At 45.0% G+C, this 22,277-nt stretch overlaps 2 protein-coding genes across 6 annotated transcripts in view; one reads left to right on the plus strand and one right to left on the minus strand.

Moving 5' to 3' along the window:
* PTCD2 (pentatricopeptide repeat domain 2) overlaps positions 1-13,544 on the plus strand; it is a 120,213-nt gene extending 106,669 nt beyond the window's left edge. Inside the window, exons 10-13 of one of the 4 annotated variants that reach the window (XR_006203247.1) lie at positions 616-730; positions 8,552-8,874; positions 10,299-10,358; positions 13,288-13,544. Coding sequence is in view for 2 of the 4 variants with exons in the window: in XM_042940749.1 (XP_042796683.1) it covers positions 616-693 (78 nt within the window). In the remaining 2 variants the exon portion in view is untranslated. Of the gene's footprint in view, positions 1-615; positions 731-5,795; positions 6,236-8,551; positions 8,927-10,298; positions 10,359-13,287 lie in introns of those variants that run through there. The other 3 variants (XR_006203249.1, XM_042940749.1, XM_042940763.1) reach the window with 3 other exon arrangements.
* Positions 7,089-22,277, minus strand: part of ZNF366 (zinc finger protein 366) — a 47,447-nt gene continuing 32,258 nt past the window's right edge. For both annotated transcript variants that reach the window (XM_042940703.1, XM_042940709.1), the window contains exons 3-5: positions 21,760-21,951; positions 11,570-11,744; positions 7,089-8,696 (exon numbers count right to left, since the gene is read on the minus strand). In XM_042940703.1, the coding sequence (XP_042796637.1) occupies positions 8,161-8,696; positions 11,570-11,744; positions 21,760-21,951 (903 nt within the window). In that variant the 3' untranslated portion in view covers positions 7,089-8,160. The remainder of the gene's footprint in view (positions 8,697-11,569; positions 11,745-21,759; positions 21,952-22,277) is intronic.

Below are 22,277 nucleotides of genomic sequence, written 5' to 3' on the forward strand. Positions count from 1 at the left end.
CTGCTGTGCAAAAATATGAAATGCCATGGTGCTTCAGAGATTCAGGCTGTGTTCACACCTGGGTTTTCGTAGGGAAGATAGTTTTCAGTTTTAAGGCTTTAGAGATTTGAAAAGCCATTAGCCATATTCCCGCCAGCCTCCATCTTAGCCAGGCCTTGATAAGATGTGTGTGTTCCTTAAGGACAGGAGCAAATTCCTTCCACACATTTTTGTTTTTTATTTCTTCTTTAGGTACTGTCGGTGGTGCCAATGGGCCAGTTCAGTTTGGGACTTAAAATATGACAACATCTCATTTATTCTGCATTGTTGCAAAGTAATGTGTCCAGTGGATAAAAATGGTCAGATGACTGAACTGTCACTCTTCGAAGAATTTAAAATGAAATGTATTTGGAGTGCATTTAGTTAATAAATAGGTAGAGATGATTAACCTGGTCTTTGACCATGCAAGTTCATTATTATTAACATGCTTTTACTGGCTGCATCAGAGATGTCCTCAGGGCCTATAGGGATGAAAAAGACTTTCTGCAGCCTCACTTATGGTCTTGGAGTCTTTCCTTGGTTTTCTGATTTCTAACTGTGTGCTCATTTGTCCTCACTTCTGCCATTCCTTCCCAGGATCTGTGTCTGACAAGTTTCATTATCGTCTTTGGTCCCAACTACTTCACCAGCAACTGTAACCCAGAACAAAACTGAGAGAAACCAGATTGCTTAATTCTACATACATTACTTGGTAAATATGCTCTCTTGTCAAATGAGTAAAAAGCATGGGTTTTATGGTAGCTCTGAGACTCTGATTCATCCCTTCTATCATTATGTGAGGAGATGGGCTTTATAGTAAGTGGCATTTTGTGCTTAGAAAAATACATATTTTTGTTACTATTATAATTAGCCTTCAACAGAACAAGTCACTTGGACCCCCAAAACAGATTTTGAACCGCCCACTTTAACTCTTCCTTGCTACCTCCTTAATCAAGGCCAATATTATCTCTCACAGACTATTAAAACTGCCTCCTTCAGGTCTCCCAATATTATTCTGGCTTCCTTCCAACCCATCCTCCACACTTTAGTCAAAATGAGTTTTGGAACATGTTAATCTCATTATCTTGCCCTCATTGCCCAGTGGCTTTCCATGTCAACCTTGCCCTACATCACTCTCCCTCTCCTGCTGTGTGCTGCCCACACCATCTTCTCTCTTTGGCCGTGTTCTCTATACCACAGTCCTTTGTGCATGCTGTCTTCTCTGTCTGGAATGCTCTTCTCCCAGTTTTCCCCATGGTTGGCTCCTGATGTCCTTAAGTTCTCAAATTAAATATAAGTTTTTCAGACAGACAATTCCTAACCACTGTAATTAAAGTAGGTATTCCCAATTATTCTCTGTCTAGGGTGGATAGACATATGGGAGTGAACACAAGTATGAAAATCTTTGTATCACATATTAACATCCATTGGGTCACATGCACCACGAAAGAGACATTTAAAAATCAGGCAGACAATGACTTTGCCAGTTGACTTCAGCCCTCTGTCAACAGCCACTCCAGTGCTAAAACAAAAAACATATGAATGAAGTGGCCACAGTAACAGATATGGAGGCTATACATGGGCCCAACAGCATGAAGTACATTTGCCAACGCTGATCTAACTCCTATCACTGCTGAATATCCAACATGCCAGCAACAGAGGCTGGTGCTGAGCTTCCAATATGACATCATTGCTCATGAAGATCAATCAATCACTTAGTGAGAAGTTGACTATATTGAATCCTTTTCATCTTGAAGAGCGAGTGGTCTTTTGGTCATAGGAATGGATGCATACTTCCAAGGGTAGAAAAAGGAGTTGGTCCCACCTGTCTGCACTGACAGTGACCACTGTTCTACTTTTCATCCCTGTAACTCTGCATTCTGCAGGGTTAGAATTCTCATCCTCAGAAAGGGATACACTTTCACTCGGGGACATAGCAAGATTATCCATTGAATTATAAGCTACAGCTGCCATGTGGGCATTTTTTGCTCCTTGTCTTCAGGGACCAGCAGACAAGGAAAAGAGTCACCATTCTGGCACAGGTAATCAACCCAATCATCAGGAGGGAGAAGGCTGTTGTTACAAAACGGGTCATGGAGGAATAAGTGTGGAACCCTGGTAACCCATTGCGGTTTCTTTTGGTACTTCTCTTCCCACTTGTGACTAAAAGAACAAGTGCAGCAACCCCTTGCTGAAAAGGGCATGTGTCTTAGTCCACTTGGGCTGCGATAACAAAATACATAGACTGAGTGGCTCAAGCAGTAACATTGATTTCTCACAGTTCTGGAGGTTGGGAATTTCAAGATCAAAGTGCCATCAGGTTCTTTGTCTAATGAGGGCCTGCTTCCTGTTTTGCAAATGGCTGCCTTCTTGCTATGTCCTCAAATGGTGCAGAAAGTCCTCACATGGCTCTGGTCTCCTCTCCTTGTAAGTGCACTAAGCCCATCATGGAGGGGCTTCCATCTTCATGACTTCATCTAAACCTAATTACCTCCCAAAGGCCCTACGTCCAGATACCATCACTCTAGGGTTAAGGGCTTCAACATGTAAATCTGGGGTGGGAGGACACAACAACGGAGCAACATGGTGGTTGAGGCTCAGATGCTTTGGGGATGAGGATATGGGTCACACTACCTGAAAAGCCACTGAGACTGGCAGAGGTGATACCTGATGGTGACAGGGATGCAGACAGGTAATGGAGGAAGGAGAAAATAAGCACGAGCTATTTCTCCTAGACTAATTACAGGAGCGGGGGCTAAAGCTGATCCCACTCATCTTCCTCTTCTAAGTTTTCCTTGAGAAAGAGAGACCCACTGGTATCCTGGAGGAGATGCCCATGAATATATACAAAGAAGTGGGTAGGAGTGAGCAAAGGGTGGGCTGTGGTAGACACAGAAATGAGCTAAGCAGTGTCTCTTCAAGGAAGGACTTGTACCGAGCTGTGGGGAGTGCAGTCAGCAGACAGCCTCCAGCCACTGGCTCCTTCAGGGTCTGTCCCTGCTACAGAGATCCTGAGATCATGCCCTTCCCAGGGCAGCCCATACCTGGTGACTGAGCGAGGTGGGTGTCAAAAGGCCTGGACATCACTGCCCAACCTGGTGCAACTTTTGGTGGGCAATCCTTGCCCAGAACTGCCTGCTTTGTTGGGTGAGGCTTGGTCACAGTTTGCCTTCTCTCTTTATTCAGTCTTCTTTCCTGCCCTTTGTTTTCACTGCTGCTAATCCCTATTAAACATCTTGCGCCCAGATTTGTCTCATCATCTACTTGCAAAGAAACCAACCTGGTATAGGCTACATGCTTTGGCAGCAGATGAAATTTGCTAACTAGGTCATTTGGAGGAAGTTATTTCACTCTGTTGCACCTCCATTTCTTCTTCAGTAAAATGGAAATAACAACATTTGCCTCTCAGGGTCATGTGAGGTTAAATAAAATCAAGTGTGTAATTACTTGGCACGGTGCTTGGTATTTTAGAGTGTATAACGTTTAAGAGAGAAGCTCTCTCAGAAACGGCAACTTCCCATGCCGACACAGCTTTGTGAGTTCTCTGTTGAGAAGGAGCTGAGTGTTCAGTTTTCTGGCCACTGTGTTGATAACAACGGCAAATTCTTACATAGCAGACACAGTGAGCCAAACACTTTTCAAGTGTCTTGCATATACTAACTCATTTAACCCACAAACAACTTGATCAGGAAGGTTCCTAATCCCATTTTACAGATGAGGAAACTGAGGCACAGAGGTTCACAAACTGGTTCACAGGTCTCAAAAATTGCAAGTAGCAGAGCTGGGCTTCAAATCCAGGAACCTGACACCAGAATCTGTGTCAGGTGCTCATGCCCAGTATAGTACATGGCCCCTTGGGTCAACTTTATCCTAGAAAGAGCTTGATGCAGAATAAGGCAATCTTGCCGCTAACCTCCTACTTCCTCATGACACCCTTCCAGAACTAGTTTTTCTGAATGGGAAATAAAAAGAGGATGAGGAAGATGTCACCTGCCTGCAGATAGTCTGAGGTTCACTAATCCTCTGTGAAGCCTTGAGACAGGGAGAATCCAAAATCTGTGTCTTCCTGGGATTGAGGCCCCAGCCAAACGGAACCTCCCTGGCAGAAGGTATGAGAGTAGGGATGAGAGACACTGACAATGGCAGTTTCCTTGTGAAATTTGGGGCATTTGCAAATAATCAACTCAGCCTTTTCAACAAGTCTTTATTTTGCTTAAATTAACAAAACATAGGTTACATGCTATTTTCAGGTAAACTGCTTTATCACTGAAGCAGAAAGCGATATTCACAACTTGGGTTGCTACACATTTGGAGTTTTAGTTTTTAAATAGCAAGCCAGAATTCTGTACAAAATCAACATTTGGTGTAATGTTGTCCAAATATGTGAAGGATTTTAAATGTTAGCTCTGTTACATTTTGTTCCAGCAAAGCAGACAAAGATCATGATTCAAAACGCGATGTTAATATTTTATTAAATGCCTTTAGGGCTTAATAAATACAGTATGAACATTGGGCTTTCTCATGCAGCTACTCATATACAAATATACCAGATACCCTTGTGGGGTTATGGAAGGTCAGCCTCAGTCTCATGGCCAATAGGGAGTCAAATTTTTAAAAAGAAAGAATGAAAGAGGAATTAGAAGGCAAACAGAGGGGGGTAATTATAGGCCTGAATAAAAAGGATAAAAGAAAAATATGCCTCTTGGCTGGTCAGTTGGCTGTTTCAGAGTGACAATGGTCAAAAGCCTGGAAAGCATTTGGTAGTGACCTATTTTCAGAGTGTCACAAGGAGATGAATGCCATGCTGTCCTGGCCCTTAGAGTGCTGGTAACCTTGGATGGTTTTATCCTTAATTCTCTCTAGATGATCCCCATGGGCTCTCCTTCAGGTGTGCATTCTGGCTAATTAGCTCATCAGGCAAGTTTGGCCAACTCTTCCCTTAGCTCTGCACTTAGGCACAGGGTGTCCATATAATTGGTCACCCAAACTGGGATACTTTTTTTTAAATTTTATTTGTATTTATTTTGAGAGAGAGCTAGAGAGCAAGTGGGGGAAAGTCAGAGAGAGAGGGAGACAGAAACCCAAGGAGACTGGGCACTGTCAGCACAGAGCCTGATGCGGGCTCCAACTCCCAAACCATGAGATCACGACCTAAGCCAAAATCAAGAGCTCAATGCTTAACTGACTGAGCCACTCAGACACCCTGAGGATCCTATTTATATTTTAAGTGTACTTGTTTATTGAGAGAGAGAGAGAGTGAGAGAGAATCCTAAGCAGGCTCTGCACAGTCAATGCGGAGCCTGACTCAGGGCTCAGTCTCATGAACCTCAAAATCATGACCTGAGCCAAAACCACGACTCAGACATTCAACCAACTGAGCCACCCAGGCACCCAAACTGGGATACTTTTGAGAGTTAAAGTGACACTCTTAGTAATTACTCTGGGACAAAGCTATAAACCAGGGTTGTTCCAGGTAAACCAGGATGTTGGTCACTCAACAACATACAACACCAAGATTTTGGCCACATTTCTCACAGAGTCAGTGTATATTTACCCTCAGGCTAGATCTAATTAAGTCTCTCATACCCAGAGTTAAGAACTAAAAACAGGCTTTATAATATACTTCATAACACTTTTTAAATTACTTTCCTTAGATATTTTTTTCTCCCTCAAAATGAAATTTTACTTGGAAGGCTAACATGAAAAACAAATGAAATTTGAACCACTTTGAGTGAAGTGGGAATGAGGGCTGAGAGTTTCTCCTTCTTCCCTGGCAGCTCTGGAGGGACCCAAGAGGGACCTCTGACTCCTCGATCCACAATTTGGAAACCTCCATTCTAGACCATCCTCTCTCCATCTCAACATGAACTTGTTCTTCAAACATACCCACATGATTCATTTGGTTGGAAAAGACTAGAGTTTGCTATTCTGGATTTCCTGGTTCCTGTTCCAGCCTGTTCCTGTTCCATACCCAGAATGAACCGGAAGTCTGCAGCCCTTACAGTATGTCTTTGACACAGGGCTACTGAAAGAATGAACACGTAACAGGACCCCAATAGCCAGAGGCCTCACAGACCATGCTGCCAGCCTTGTGAGTGATGTCATCAGAGGCACTAATGAGCGATATTCAAAATGAACGGAAGGCAAGTTGCCCCTCTGAAGACTTGGAACAGTTTCCTGGCACAGAGCTGTGCTTGCACCACAGAAACCCACACTATTCCACTCACCATCCCCTTTGCAGGTGCTTGACCTCAGGGCATGGGTGGCAGTAGGAAACCCAGGCAGCTTTGGCACTTTGTCATGGTGGTGAGGCTGAAAGAAAGAGCTTTAAGCAAGGTAGCAGGAGAAATGTGTCAAGACTGACAAAGCCCACGGGTGGATGATTCGAAGTAGATGCGGCTGAGGGGGAAGCACCTTGGCCAAAAGAAAAAGCCACATCCAGCAGTCAGAGATGGGCCAGGTGGTCTAAAGAAATGTACTGGGAACTTTAGGAGAAGAGAAAGCAAAGTAATAAACAGTACCTACCTCTACGAATAAGAGTTGAGACTACCAACCAAGAGGCAGTTTTTACATAAACACAGACACAGTACCAGAGGGTTACTGCTTATGGCTAGTCACAGGTATGCGACATCCTGTAGGCTCTGCTTTATTCGGCACCCATGCCTAAGGAAAGCCTACTGCTGGGCTCAACCCACCCACGGTAGTCTTCACCCCTGACTAGAATCACGATTCAAGCATCTAGGAAGAAATAATTAGTCACTGTAGGCGGGCTATGTATTTTTAGACTTATTAAGTGACCATAAACATCACAGGCATCATCTTCTAGTACACAATTGTGTGATTATACAAGAGTACGTGTGTGTGTATTGTGTGTGTGCATGTGCGTGTGTGTGTTCATGTCAAGAGGCTCTTACAGAACAGGTGAGAAGCCCTAAATCAGCAGGATGATTTCAAGGTCTCCTACTCCATATTTTAATGAATCTGAAGCCAGAAACAAATATTTATGGAGTCCCTGGGAGGAGTCTTGGCAGCCACCATTTTAACCTCGTCCGTCTTTCTCAACCCTGGCTGCACAGAAGAATCCTCTGGGGGAACCTTTTAAACAAATACCCATATTGGGGCTCCACTGGACCAATGAAATCAGACTCTCAGCGGCTGAGGCTCAGCCTTGGTATTATTTTTTAAGGTTCCCCTAGATGATTCTGATATGCAGGCAGCTTTGAGAACACAGCCCAGAATCTGCTTACCAGTAATTACCTGATGGTTAGCATAATACTCTAAATAAGCAGTGCTCAGATTTCAAGAATTCCTCCCCACATCCCTGGTCTGGCACTGAGAAGAAACCCACTGCGCCTAAGGCTTCCTGCGGCTGCCTTGTGGGGCATGAGGCCTCAGAGCAAGGTCTCCAGGAGGGGGCTCTGCTCAGGACACAAGGGGTGAGCTGGGACACACTGACCACTTTGGGGACCATCTGAAAATGCGCGCCACAAGCCATACCTGATGACGGAAGCTGCTGCAGAACAAGGCAGACCCAGGCAAGGATCTAAGTTCTGCTGGGTTTTCATTAGTTAAAAATTATTCCTGTTTTCTTAAACATGCGGAAACTACTTGAGAATATTCTCTTTAATACCTCACCCTCCTTTGGCATTTTTGGCATTGTGGATGATTCAATAAAGGTGATTTTTATATATACAACTACTAATATTTTCATCTATCTGGAAAAATATTATAACTTCCACACATTCAACTAAATCATCATTAATAAGGTAACATGTCAAGCACCGTATTTTTGCAACTAAAAAGAAATCTACCATGTATTATGTGTTAGTCAAAGGAAAATAGAATTTCTAAAAGCACCTCAGCATCTGCTTGGAATTAGGTATCTAGAATATGTACAGCTTATTATACTGGAGAAGCATGAAAAAGCACTGAAGAAGCCCCTGCATGCATGTTAAAAATCAAGGGCCCAAGGAATGACCTGAGAAGCATTTGTATTAGTGAGGACAATCCCTGCTCGTTTAGTCCAGGCCATTTGTAAAGATCTGCGCCATTTGCCAGTCTCCAGCAAATGACAGCTCGTGCAGAAAGCTATATTTGAACTGCCTATTCTCATTTTCCAAATGTAATTTTAGAGCTGTCCACTTAGATACCTAAAAGCACTGCTTGTTTTTCCATTTTCCTCTCCAGTAATTCCTTTAAACTCTCATCTCTGTGCTTGAAGTACAGGTAATCAGAAAAGGAGGGGCCCCTCCGAGCACTCTGCAGAGCCCTGAGACGGAGACACTCTTCCTTGTGGGCAGATTCTCTCTCCAGGCTGCCCTCTGCCCCCAGGCTGTCCTTGCTCCTCTCCTGGTGCTCTCTGTTTGGCTTGTCCTCCTTTTCCTCCTCACAGGTGTCCTCAAGCACCCTGGGAGCCTGCTCGGGCTGGGTGGTGAGATCCTGGGGGGTGCAGGGCTGCCTGGGTTGGGGGTCCAGGCCGGGGCTGTCTCCACCCACTTCATAGCTATTGTCCTCCTCCTCTTCCTCATGGCAGGAGCTGCCCCGGGCACTCTCTCCATCTGACTGGAACGCCGGCCCCTTCACTCCACGCTTCTGGGAAAGGTCAAAGGGCTCCTCCTGCTCCAGACCCCTCAGCACTCCTGCCGTCTGCGCCAGGGCGATTCGCCCCCTTCCAAAACCTGTGAGAGCAAAAGCAATGTTCAGGTCCCAGGAAAAGCTGTGAAAATGGCCCACTGGGTGGTACCCAAGGCCATTTAGTATAGTTTGATTTTACATTTTAAAAATAAATTCCCAGTAAGGCTGTGGAGAGATGGGCCTTGTCACAGATGAAGTTTGCATCCGTGTAACTTCCTTAAGGTAAATTTGGCAACATGCACTAAATGCTTAAAATAAACATAGCTCTGACTTAGCAATTATGCCACTGAGAATTTACACTATGAAAACAATCACACAGGTGCACAAAATATATGTGTAAGGATGCTCATCACCACATTTTTTATGGTGAAACTGAAATGATGGAGGTTTTTTAGATAAATAATACACTGAACCATGTGTAGAAGATGTAGAGACCTACAAATGGTTATAAAAAGGTATTCTCTATATATTTTAAGTAAAAATCATATTTACCATATATATTTATAGTGTAGACCAAATTTTATGAATCTTTATCAAAATATCTGGAAGAATTTACATCCAAATCTCAAAATTCCATGATTCGGACATTTTTCTCTTCAATTCTAATGTCTTTCTTATTTTCAGTGAGCAAATATTTTACCAGAAGAAGAAATAAAATCATAACAAAGGTATTTTCATCTTGAAAAAAAATGCACAAAAATATACCATTTGGGGACAAGAAGGCCGCCTCATAACCAGTGGTCCTAAGCACAGACTGGAGAGGGCACAAAGAGATCCCCTTGAGGAACTCTAAAGCCCCTGTGTCCAACCACAAGCATCCCTGCTATTGGGCACAGTGATGCAAAAGGGTCTCACTTTTAGTTTCAGTTGGAGGGCCCTGTTGGGAGGGACTTTTCAGGAGCCAGAAACACATAGTAGGGCTCCGCCTAATTTGATCTTGCAGGTCTCTGCCCCTGGTGAGCCAACAGCCAGGCCCTGAGGAGGAGGCGGGCAGAACCAGGCTTTTGGCGTGGGGGCAGACGTCCAGGTCTGCTTGCCTTATGATATCGTCAGGCAATGAATCTGTCTATAGCTTTAATCTTGTCAGGGGCACGGGAGGCTCTTTTTAATCTGAGTCATGATTTTTGAGCCATTTCAAACACTAGAGTGAAAAAGCACTAACACCTTTTGTAGATGAAAACATTTAAATTGTTGAAAGTCTGTTAACTTTCAAAGCATCTCTCTGATACATAGTGATGCTCTTTATTTTTTCAGAAGAATGACAGAGTCCTTAGGTGCCTTTTAGGATTTGAGCATCCATATGGGGTAAGTTGTGGTGACCAGGTTAAGCTTTCAAACGGATGAACATCTCACCATTGCCTTCTGTCCCCAACCCCGGCAACTGAACAAACTTCACCTATTCTGGAAAAATCCAGGTCTAGGTTGGAAATTGGCTCAGGCAACTAGAGATGCAAAGAACAATTCAGGAGAAAACCAGTCTCAGGGAAAGAAAACTGCTTTTGTTTTTTAACCAGAATATTTTCAGGGGTTTTGCCTAAACTCTGGGCTTTGTTTTATGATGACCACAGTTCTCTGTAACTCAGGAGCACTATAAGCTCAGTGGGTGAAAAATATGAAAACTATAATTATTCTGTTTCATGCTGCAGGTGCTTGTGTGCATCTTATTTATGAATACGTGTGCCTGCTTGACCAGCTCTCTGGAAAGGGTAAGAGAAGCAGGCAACACAAACAAATCTGTGTTTGCCTGGTGTAGTGAGCACTGGTGTAATTCAGAAATTCCCGAGATGGGATCCCAGTTCTGCCTTCAGACCTGCCATGCCCCCTTGGCCTCGGTCTCCTCTTATATAAAATGAGAACAACACAGTCTACCTTGGGACATTGTGGGCACAAGCAATAGGATTTCTGAAGTGCCTACTGCCGTGCTTTAATCATACTGGTATCAGCAAACAGTGGTTAACATGATTTTGTAAGGTCCATAAATGTGTGTCTTCTCTCCTCACACACAGACCTTCTAGGGAGCAAAGATGGTCTCATCCCCCCAGTATCTTCTGCAGCACCTAGGGCTCTGCTTTGGATACAGGTGCATTTATTGCCTGTTCATTGAAGGACTGCTTGATTAAGTAACTAGAGAACAACCTGGTGAACTCAGTGGATCTGGAACATAAACTCGTCACGGCTAAGGGCCGTGGCACTGAGGGGGCGAGAACTGCTTAGCAGTTCACTTCGGGCTCAGTGGGGGAGACGGAAGCCCCTGCTCTGCAGATGGGCCAGTGAGCCCTGCCAAGCAGGAAAGCCGTCCCTGGGTGCATCTAGTTATGAACAGGAGACCCAGCCTGCTACACACATCCTTCTGTGGAGGCAGAGCTTACATGCCTGTTTTTTAGAAAGGAAAGAAAAAGAAAAAAACCACATGTCCTTTAAGAGCAGCACGATGAAATGGATACAATAAAGACTTTAATGTCTGGAAGGTCTGTGTTCCAATCCTAACTCAGCCACTTTTTCAGTTGAGCAAGTTTGGGCAAATCACTCTCTTGAAGCCTCAGTTCCCCCCATCTGTAAAATGGGGAAAATATAAGTTCCTCCAGCCTTGAGTTGCTGTCAAGATTAAAGGAGGCAAGGCACCTGATGTGGTGTCTGAAGCAAGAGCTAATAATCGTACTGACTGGAGTGGTTATGATGTTCTCATCTGTCCTCTGTAATTCGCTTTTACCTACTACCTTCAGATAGTACTACTGTATTTGTTAGAATAACACTGTAAGCCTGTTTCTGCTCCTCTGCTGTGGTCTTGACACTATGATCCCTTTTTCAACAATAAGAATACCCCCCCCAAATAAAGCCCCCTAAAAACAAGTTCAGCTCCCTTTTTTGTCATCCACCAGCCCCAGCAGCCTTGGGTGCTTCCTGGAAGAGTGATTACCTTGAGAATGGAGGCCCCGCTCCATGACTCCATGCTTGACTTTCATGTGGCGTGTCAGGTTCCCCTTTAGGGTGAATTTGCTTGGGCAGTAGAGACACTTGAAGGGTTTGCTGTCGGAGTGCAGGTGCATGTGGCCCATTAGGTTGTGCATCCGGTTGAATTCCTTCCCACACAGCTGTCAGAAACAATGAAGAGGATGAGACAGGTTACTTGTGGAGTTGGGCCCTGACCCGCACCTAGGCCTGCATGAGGACGGATGTGCCTTCACTTTGTTTGGATCTTGGCATTTTAAGTGGCCTCCAAGTAGAATGTCCCCAGTGAAGTCAGGGAGGGTCTGGACTGCGCCCAGGCCCAGAGGTGGAGCAGGGAGGGATGGATTCATGGGCTTGTGTTCCTATGGCACAGGGATTTTTCAACTCATGGCAAAACTTGCAAAGCTAGTAAGGCTTCTTTTGAATGCGAGATGCAGAAAAGGAGAAAAGCTGAGCTGAGAAGCAATTGCTCAAAGTGTGCTTCATTTTAATAATAAGTATATGATTACCTGTTTAATATTTATGGAACATTTATAACATGGAAGAGACTGTCCTAAGTCTACCATGGAATATCACATTTAATTATATCAATCCTATAAGGTGGGTGCTGTATCATCCCCATTTTACAGATGGGCAAACTGAGGGATTAAGGCACTTGGCCAAGGCACACAGCTAATGGGTGTTGAAGCTGGGATAATGAACCCAGGCCACTAGACACCAGAGGTCACATGGTCAACCACCACACCATCCTCTGTGCCCTCAATATAACTCTTCTGTTAGACTGTATCATGCAATGCATTTCTAATTAAAAAAAAAAAAAATTTTTTTAACGTTTATTTATTTTTGAGACAGAGAGGCAGAGCATGAACAGGGGAGGGGCAGAGAGAGAGGGAGACACAGAATCTGAAACAGGCTCCAGGCTCCGAGCTGTCAGCACAGAGCCCGACTCGGGGCTTGAACTCACGGACCGTGAGATCGTGACCTGAGCCGAAGTCGGACGCTTAACCGACCGAGCCACCCAGGCGCCCCTGCATTTCTAATTTTTTAATTTGCTTATTATTGGAACGGATAGCAAAGTTAGAAGGAACAAAAGACAGATCTAAAGAAGGAGTGTGTCTTTTTCTCTGGGTAGAGATTTGAAGTCCTGAAAATATTATCTCAGGTGTAAACATGTTTTATTCATTTCTTTTTTTTTTTTTTTGTCATTTTGTCATTTCTATTTCTAACAAAGTGCAGATGCATGATGGATCAGAAAAGTGGTTCTCCAACTTCTTTTGAACAGAACTGCCTTTTCAAAGGCAATTCATGCAGATACGGAAGGTATAAAACAGAGTCCACTGCTCTGGGTCTTTCCGCCCTCTTCCTGTCCCCCGGCCCTAGCAGAGCAGGGTTCGGAGAACCCAGCCCTTCCTTGGCTGTGCTGGGAGGAATACAGAGAAGGGTTTTGTGTCTGTGCTCGGGCCCGAGTGTTAAGGAGGGAACATTTTCCTTCCCTTCCTAACCTCAGAGGCCCATGCTGTGAGGGCAGTGATATGGAGTGAAAGAAAGATCTTTGGAGAGAGAAGTCAGGGTACAGTGGCCCCTGAGGCTGACACCAGTTTTCCTTTTGCACTGAGAGACATTTTCAGGGACGATGTTGGGGGTACTGGATTGAGTATTTATGAATGAAGGCACTGTTTTCTTCAGGTGGCCATGGAGATGGGAGTTACAGGAGCCATGGAAGAATGCATAGACCTAACAAACAGAGACGTAGGAAGACCAACTGCAAAGAATGCCAGGTGGTAAGAGGCAGCCAGCTGGGGTGACAACTTTGTCACAGATAATCCACCCATGGATAATGAATAATTGTTTCTGTGTTTTTAAATGATTCACATTTGGGACTTTTAAGTACTTTTCCCCTTTTTACTTCCTTACTGGCAAGAATGAACTTGGCATACTGGTGTCCCACACTCAGTGTTCAGAGTAGCTGCACAGCACATTCATTTGGAAAGGGTGACCTGAGAGGGGAAAGGCTGGGAGTGCTGATCTAACTTTAACATCCCTACATATGGGATGGATACTCGCTTTCTTTTATTCTCAATAGAGACAGTTTTGTAAGATGCATCAGTCTGTGATTCAACTTTGCACAGGTGAAAGTTCTGGCAGAGTATTATTTATTAGCTTAGTTTAGTTTATCCAGTTCTCTATCCTGGCCAAGGGGGGAAAAAGCTTTGAATCTACTGATTTGAATTAGCTTTGAATCTACATTAGGTATTTCCAGTCTTGAGCCATTTTGGAGAAAGTAGATCTCATTTGGTTCATGGGACGGTTCCTGATTATTTGGAGTGAGCCTGCAGCAAAAGATCCGAGAACAGCACAAGCCATGGGTGATTAAACATATGACACAAAGGAGGAGAGAAGCTGGAGGCTGGAAGATTAATTAGACTACTGCACTAGTCCAAGCTTGGATGAGTCTCATGGTCGTTTAAGCCAGATAGAATTGAAGAGATGGGTGCCTTCTGTACTTCGCTCCTATAAAGGGGTAGGGATTCTACTTTTAGTTACTATCTCTGGTTGCTGAGATATCAGAAGCTGGACTAGTCTGAAAGGTTTTTATAAAGGAGAATTTTAGCTCAACCTTGAAGAATGTATAGAATGCCATTTGTTTTTATTTTGACACAGAATAAAGTCTCTTCATTAAGTATTTTCAGGCACTTTATTCAACATTGAACTAGAGGCAAGATAGAAATCACAGTTGTGATAATGACCAATTGTTTGTTGTTGCCACAGCTGCTGCAACTCAGTGGTCAGAACAGTCCTGGAATTCATGGGCCCCAAAGTCCTACCTCCCTTCCCCATCCTACTCCCACCCCAACACACAGAGAGGGGCACAAATATCAGAATGGCTACTAACAGGGGCACCTGGGTGGCTCAGTCGGTTAAGTGTCCAACTTCGGCTCAAATCATGATCTCACAGTTTGTGGGTTCCAGCCCTGCATCGGGCTCTGTGCTGACAGCTTAGAGCCTGGAGCCTGCTTAGATTCTGTGTCCCTCTCTCTCTCTCTACCTCTCCCCTGTTCATGCTCTGTCTCTCTCTGTCTCTCAAAGATAAGTAAATGTAAAAAAAAAAAAAAAAGAAAAAAGAAAAAAGAATGGCTACTGATAAGTATTTTCCACCTACTTCCTTAGCTTTGGACAAGCCACATTTTATGATCCTTTAACATAACCCAGTGTGTGTTTTTCTACTATAATGTTTTTCTGACTCAATTCATCCACCGCTGAACTTCCTGGGACATTTTTTAGTGGTACATGCATATATTAGGATATTAAAATGATATTGTCCCCTGAAGTCAAGGCATATGGCCTTAGGGAAGGTCCACTGTAGGGCATGTCTGGTCAGTTATATTATCTGAGGGTGACTGGTAAACAATGCACTTTTGTGCTGTTGGTAAAATCTATTTTTTGTGTATTATAATTCATGATTTATGGTAGCCTAACGGGCCGACCAATGGAGAGTGTTTGCAGGGTTGAATGGAGGTGTGTCAACTCTAAAAATGTTTGGAGCATTAAAAGGTACCCTAAGTTATCTTTTGAAATGCAAGAGCTTCCTTCCTTTTCTTTGTGGCCAACCTCAGTATCAAGCACAGGTCTACACACATAGTAACACTTAATAAATACCTAAGTATTTGGCTGGGGGAATAGACAAACAAGTCAGGAAAATATCACTACCCCGTGCAAAAATCCAAAAAGCAGCCATCGCCAACTCTCTTCTTTTCCCTCACTGTAATATGTACAACCCTATACACACTAGTTTGTAAGCCAAAATCCTCAGTGGCAGAAGGATAGAGACAGATAACTCAGGACCCAAGGTACTTGGACACTATTCACATCTCTGTGGTAGGCACCCTTCGCTTCTTCCTTTCAGCCCTTAGCTCTTCCACAAAGCCCTTTGGTCCTTATCCAGAATACTTGGGCTCTTCATCTTTCTTAGAAGACCATCCATCAGTATAGAAGACATTTTATGGCTCTGAAATTCAGAGGGGGACTTTTCAGTCACTGTTAGTAAAGAGAGGCCAGAGGAAGAGAACTGGGTGAATTAAAGGCAGTACCCTTGGGTGGGGTTTGAGATGTGAGCTCCCAGAAAAATTGTCATAGTAGAGAAGGGGAGGTAGACTGGAAGGAAGAAGAGTTGGGAGGGAGCACCAAAACTCTAGTTTCTTTCTTCTCCTGGGAAAAGCAGTCAGTCTATGTCAAGGCCCCCTATAATCATGACATGTGAGGCTAAGAGCTTGCCCAAGTCAAGACTTGCTGAATCATCTCCTGCCAAGGTCTGTGGGGATTGAAATAGGGGTAGGTACTGACACAGGAAGCTACTGGAGTGGTGATATCTCAGATTTCATGGGACATGTGGCCATCTCAACCAGTCTGCCCCTCTTGAACTTTCAGTTCCTCTAGTGAGGGGTATTAGTGTACCTCTGGCATTAAATCTCAGCTTTTCCATCAATACTCACATTTATTTATTTATTTATTTATTTATTTATTTATTTATTTATTTATTTATGAGAGAGAGAGAGAGAGAGAGAGAGAGCGCACGGGGAAGTGGGGCAGAGGGAGAGAGAGAGAGAGAGAGTGAGAATCTTAAGTGGGCTCTATGCTCAGCACAGAGCCTGACTTGGAACTTGATCCCACGACCCTGGGATCATGACCTGAGCCGAAATCAAGAGTTGGACACTGAACTGACTAAACCACCCAGGAGCCCCCATCAATACCCACTTTTATGCCTACTTTTTAAATGGAGGTGAACTTCAACATTTAATAGAAAATGGGAACAAAAGTTTTGTTTTAATTTTTTTAAGTTTTATTTATTTATTTTGAGAGGGAGAGCACAAACACAAGCAGGGGAGGGGCAGAGAGAGAATTCCAAGCAGGCTACATGCTGTTAGTGCAGAGCCCGATGCAGGGCTTGAACTCACAAATCGTGAGATCATAACCTGAGCCGAGATAGAGTCAGACACTTAACCGACTGAGCCATACAGGCACCCCTGCAACAAATGTTTCGAACTGTCCTTTAAAAATGGGTTGCATGGATCAGTAGGTTTTGAGATAGCAAAGCAGAGAGGTGATGGTGAGACCCCAGAAGGATAGAGAACTTGCCCCATTTTCTCTTCTGTAAAATGTCAGTGATAATAATAGTTTCTTATGAAGGTTGTTGTAAGGATCCAATGAGATAATTCATGTAAAGGGCTTGGCAAATAGTAAGAGCTCAATAAATAGTAGCTCTTATTACTATCATTATCATGTACATAGTAGACTCTTTTAAATTCTGGAAATAGTTCTTCAAAGATAAGACTACTTCTTAAACCAAATTATTTGGAGGAAATATGAAAGGGAGGACGAAGTAAGGAATCCTTTTGAGTAAATACTTGCCAGGTCACTTGAGGCATATAGAAATGGAAGCAGTTGTACCTGACCCAGCACTGAGAAATGTGGATGGAAAGACAAGATTCATCCTGAATTGCAGGCTTTGGGAGAGCCCTTTATGCAGCACCCAGACTCTCAGTTAGCCATTTAAACAGCTGGCCGATGCCCTTTTCTCTCATCCTTATAGCAGTTCCGAATTCTGGCCTCCTTGTGCTCCTTCCCTCCCTGGTTCAGGGCTAGAAACACCTCAGGTAACTTCTTGTGAGCTGCAGTGACAGCATGGACAGCCAGCCTCACCAAGAAGTCAGCTGGGTGCAGAGACTGGGTGATGGCAGTGGGCAGCACTGGGCCAGAGGTCCACAAAGCCAAGAAGAGGCACACTACTTCGTGCCAACCAGCCTAATCGGAGCCTGAGGACTGAGATGCACCAGGAAGCCTGTGCTTTCCTATTCTAAGAGAAAAGGTCAAAGAGCTGGAGCCTGCGGCCGAGGAGAATGGCCTCTGCTAAACTGCCCTTCCCTTACATTCTTCTCTCTCTCTCTCTTTTAATAAGAAGGGTGTTCCTTTCCTCAAAGGGAGAGAGAGGGAGGGAGGGAGAGAGAGACTGTAAACTGTCCAAAAGGACCGTGAGAAAACAGGAAGCTTTGAAAAGTACAAGAGAAAGCAAGATGAAATCTATTTGCAGGCGGGCCCCTGGGGACATGTGAGGCATTGTTAAGCAGGCAGTTCATACAGCTATATCCTTCCTTCTGCTGAGGAGGGCTTTGCTGCCAAAAGGCTGCTATCTGGTCACTGCCTTAACCCCCTCAATGCCAGCCTGAGTGCTTGGACCCAAAGTCCTGGGCCCCTAAAAGCCCCCACCTGGTTTGTCCCCCATGGGGCATCCAAGAGCTGGAGTAGGAAGCAAACCCATGGTGGCAAAGGTGGTGGGGACCTTTTTCAAGGAGACCTCATCCTCTTCTATCAGCCCTGCCCTCCGTCTTCAGGCCTCTACTTCAGACGAGGCTGCAGATGACCTGGTGATTCATAACTTAGGCAGCTCCCGGCTTCACCCATCTCAAAGGAGAATTTGTCCCGGAAATTCTGGATGGCTGCTTTTCCTGGACAGGTTTCCCAAAGACGGCAGCTGGTTCTTTGCTATTATGGAGTGTGGCTCTACAAGGATAGCATCCAAATCAACCCCTGCATGCTTACGCAGAATCTGGGAAGCATATTTCTGAAACATGGCTTAAGTCTACAGGCGCAGGTCTTTGGAGATACTCCAGCTGGCTCCAAGAAGCAGGGAGTCCAGAAGTGGAGCCAATAGCATAAGAGCCCAGAAGGGCAGTAATTTTTTTTATAAAAAAAAAAAAAAATAGAAACACAGAATGGAAACCTTTCCTCTCCTCTAATTTTCCATCCTATTGTTAATGCTTAATCTCACAGCAAGCGAATGTTTCTGCTTGCTGTGGACAGCTGTTTCCACTGAACACGGGGCAGAGAGAACAATTTCATGTTGCAACAGGGGGAGGGCTGTATGTTTGGAAGGATTTTTAGTGGTGCAAATCCTAAGAAATTAGAACCTGTTATTTAAACAGTCTCCCCTTTTTATAAGTTTTCGAGTAAAGGAGACAGAGCTGACGCTTGGAGTACAACTGGAGCAAGGCCTGTGTCTTTTTGCTAGCCATGTCAACCGTGTGAGGGGAATAACCCTTCCCTGTGACTACAATAAAGCTCGGGTTTAGTTGTCTGGGCCTTTTCTCCAACATCACTATGCAGCCAGCCAGTCACCCGTGTCTGATTGACTCTGAATTCTGTAGCAAGGAGCAAATGGCCCTCCATCCTGTATCTAACTCCCAAAGCACCATCAACCTCTACCCATTACCAGATCTCCAAGGATCCACAACAACACTGATGGGGAGCAAAGGCTACAGGACACCATCTCGAGATGGCCCACCCAACAGTGGGATCTGGATCTGGAGCCTGGACAGGACACAAAGAGCCCTGTCATGTGATCTGTAAACTCAGACATGCTCTGAGATTCCTCTGAAGTGAAGAAAGGCAGCATTTTGTGGGGACATGGGGACAAAGAGGAGGAGGACCCTGGCAGTGCTTCTGGCACTTCTCAGGAGGCAGAGGGCTCTCCATTGAGGTGACTGATGCCTGTCCTCGTTCAAGAAACATCTAAGAAGGGAGAAGGGCCACCTGTTTGACAAAAATACCCTTCAACATCCAATTATTTTTCTTCTGATAGTAGATACATTGTCCGAGGCAGCCACCTGACCCAAAGTGTGGTCTTCTGGGACAACCTGTCCCACCCCCCACCCCCAACCAGGAAAAGGAGGCCTTTGCAGATGACCAGTCCAATTCGTGCACCAGGCCCATCTGGTACTGAAGAGTATAAACTGTGCATCATTTCAGAGCTCATAACTTATACTGCAAGCCCTTCTCTTATGGAATCTGGTGGTGTGAGCATACATCCAGAGCCTAAACCATTCTCAGGGAGAGGTCATATTGAGTTTCTGAACCATAAAGCTGATCATCAGGCACCCTCTAAACCATGTATGTGCACTATCATTGGGGTGGATGGAGGAGGAGGGGGCAGTTATTCATGAAAGGAGACATAAAGCTTTGAGCAGGGCTGGTTCACTGCATCATTGGGCCCAGGTTGCACTACAGCATGCAGTCTTCTGTGCCCTGGTGCCAGAGAGAATCCCCTAAATCCTCGGGTACCACCTGGTCCAAGAAATCCTCCAGGCCACTCAGAGGCCCTTGAGGTAGGCAAACAGAACTGCCTCTGCGTCCCCAGATCAAACCCAGCCTGCAAGCCCTTTTCCTGCAGCGGCTCTGCTCCCTGACATATCCCTTATTTCAGAGGTATCTTCTGCCTGGTTTCACAACTACTCCTGGACCTGACTTGAAAAGGCAGAAGTGTGAGTTAGTTGGACCGGACACGGGTGGAAGGGACCACAAGCATGGCTACCTTCATGCCTTAACAATGTATGTGTTCTGCCACCAGTTGGTTTGATAAAAAATACAGTTCATGCTGGAAGCCCAAGAGTAAACTCAGCACAGCAAATGAGGAGTGGCAAGCAGTGCCCGTTTGCACCTTGACTTTAGGAGACAGCAAACTCCTGGCAGGCAGGAATAGCTCTGTTAAAAGCAAAAGGCTCAAAGTGGGAAGCGGGAAGGAAATCCAAGTGCCTAATCAGAGAGAGAAGAAGTGATATACGGAGTCCCTGGGCTCATGTGGCCAGGGCTAGCTTCGTGGGTGTGTGACCAATGCAGTCACACCCAGCCCCATCTCAGAAGCGTCCTGAGTTTGGTGTAATGTTCTATTTGTACCATCTCGAAATTTCTTAATAACATTTGAACAAGGGGCCTTACATTTTCATTTTGCATCAGGCACTATCAATTATGTAGCCCCTTCTGCACGCAGCTTCCTTCTCCTTCAACTCAGATGACTCAAGATGGACATAAATTGACTTGCAAACCACTGGGAACTTGAAGCAAAGGAGGGGAAACACAAGTGGGTGGCAGGAAAGGGCTGGAGGGAGAAACCTCCCTCCCCCACCTGCAGAGAATGCCCACACAGGTCTAGGGAAGCTCTGGTTCCTGACCCCGCTCACCCTGTCCAGGAGTGGCCAACACAGGAAAGCAGTCAGCTTCACAGGGGGTTCCTTCAAGAAGGGGGGGAAAGGGGACATGCTGTAGAGGGATTAAAGCAGGAACCGCCCCTCAGATGGACGGAGAATATCATCTGGACCCAATAAGACATGCAGTGACAGAGAAGGGAAACTTCCATTTCAAACAGAAGGCTCTAACAATATCTGAGGGTGTGATTTCCCTCTCCTTCCCCCTCAGCTCTCTCTCTTCATGATGGGGATGGCACGTGCCAGTACATTAAACTACCCAATCCTCATCAAGATTCCTTCTCATTCTAGAAGTGGAGAAGGGAAACAATGTGGGGAGAGGATGGGAAGAAGGGGGAAAAGCCTGGAAAGCCCAAGCATTTCTAAATAATACCAGTCAATGCCTTGAGTTTTACAAATCTCCAACTCACACATTTTCTCAGCTGATAAAATAGCAATTCAACCAAATGAATCTGATGCGGACATTTTAATGACGATGCTCAAAATCCCTGAGCTCCATGGTACTTAGGAACAAAGAAACACTTCAGATGACTGTGCTCACAGTTATTCCTTGGCCCAAACAAGCATTTCTAAGGTCGTCAGAGGACTAACCTTGGAGTCTCTTTCATCCTGCCTCAGAGACCTGTCCTCAAATTACACTTGAAGTCCAAGTGTCAGGAAGGCAGAGAGGGGTGGGGGAGTGCAGTGTGAGAAGGGAGGGGGCAGTGCTAGAAGACTCTGTGACTCCTTTCTGTGTTTCACTCATTGGCTTGTAAGGAGAAGAGTATTACACTCAATTGCTTCTTTCTGGAATGGGAACTTTCCACATCACCTTCATCCTTTAACAACCTCATTTCCCAATGGGCCTTCCACCCTCAGACTTCCTCTACTGGCTCCCTCCACCCCTGCACACTGATTCCACAGTGAGACCAATAGGACAGGCTTCTCAGGGACCAGCTAAAGGCTGGCGTGGTACAAAGAAGAGAGCAGCAGATGGGCCTGGGGTTAGCCAAAGACCTACTCTGAGCCTCAGTGACCCCACTGGTGAAACATAGTAGGAAGTTTCCTGGAGACTCTCTCCCCTTGGGCATTTGTACAACCCTCAGAGTCCTCCCTGTCTGCATTCCTCCCAGGGCCCACTGCCCACCTTGCATTTGAAAGGCTTCACATCAGAATGAACGATCATGTGTGCCTTGAGGGTCTGTTTCTGCACAAAACTCTTGTAGCACAGGTGACACTGGTAGGCGCGGATGTTGGTATGAATCAGCACGTGTCTCTTCATGTTGGCCAACAGAGTGAACTCCCGCCCGCAAATCCCACATTTGTGTTCCTTCACACCCTAGAGGGAAGCAGATTCAAAAATACTGTGGTTAGCAGGTAACAGGCTTTCATCAGAACTGTAGTCTTCATTCTTCTGTTTGCCACACAAATCCATGAAGAGCCTGGTGACAGATGTTGAGTTCCAAATGGTGTGGCTTTAGCCTTGTTAACTACTGTTTTCTTGAAAGGTGTTGATTACGTAATCTTTTTTTGTCTTCTGAAAACCATTAACTAAGCCAGAACTTTATTTTTTTTTAATTTTTTTTTAACGTTTATTTATTTTTGAGACAGAGAGAGACAGAGCATGAACAGGGGAGGGGCAGAGAGAGAGGGAGACACAGAATC

The sequence above is a fragment of the Panthera leo genome, chromosome A1 (assembly GCF_018350215.1).
Source record: "Panthera leo isolate Ple1 chromosome A1, P.leo_Ple1_pat1.1, whole genome shotgun sequence".
NCBI classification, from domain to species: domain Eukaryota; kingdom Metazoa; phylum Chordata; class Mammalia; order Carnivora; family Felidae; genus Panthera; species Panthera leo.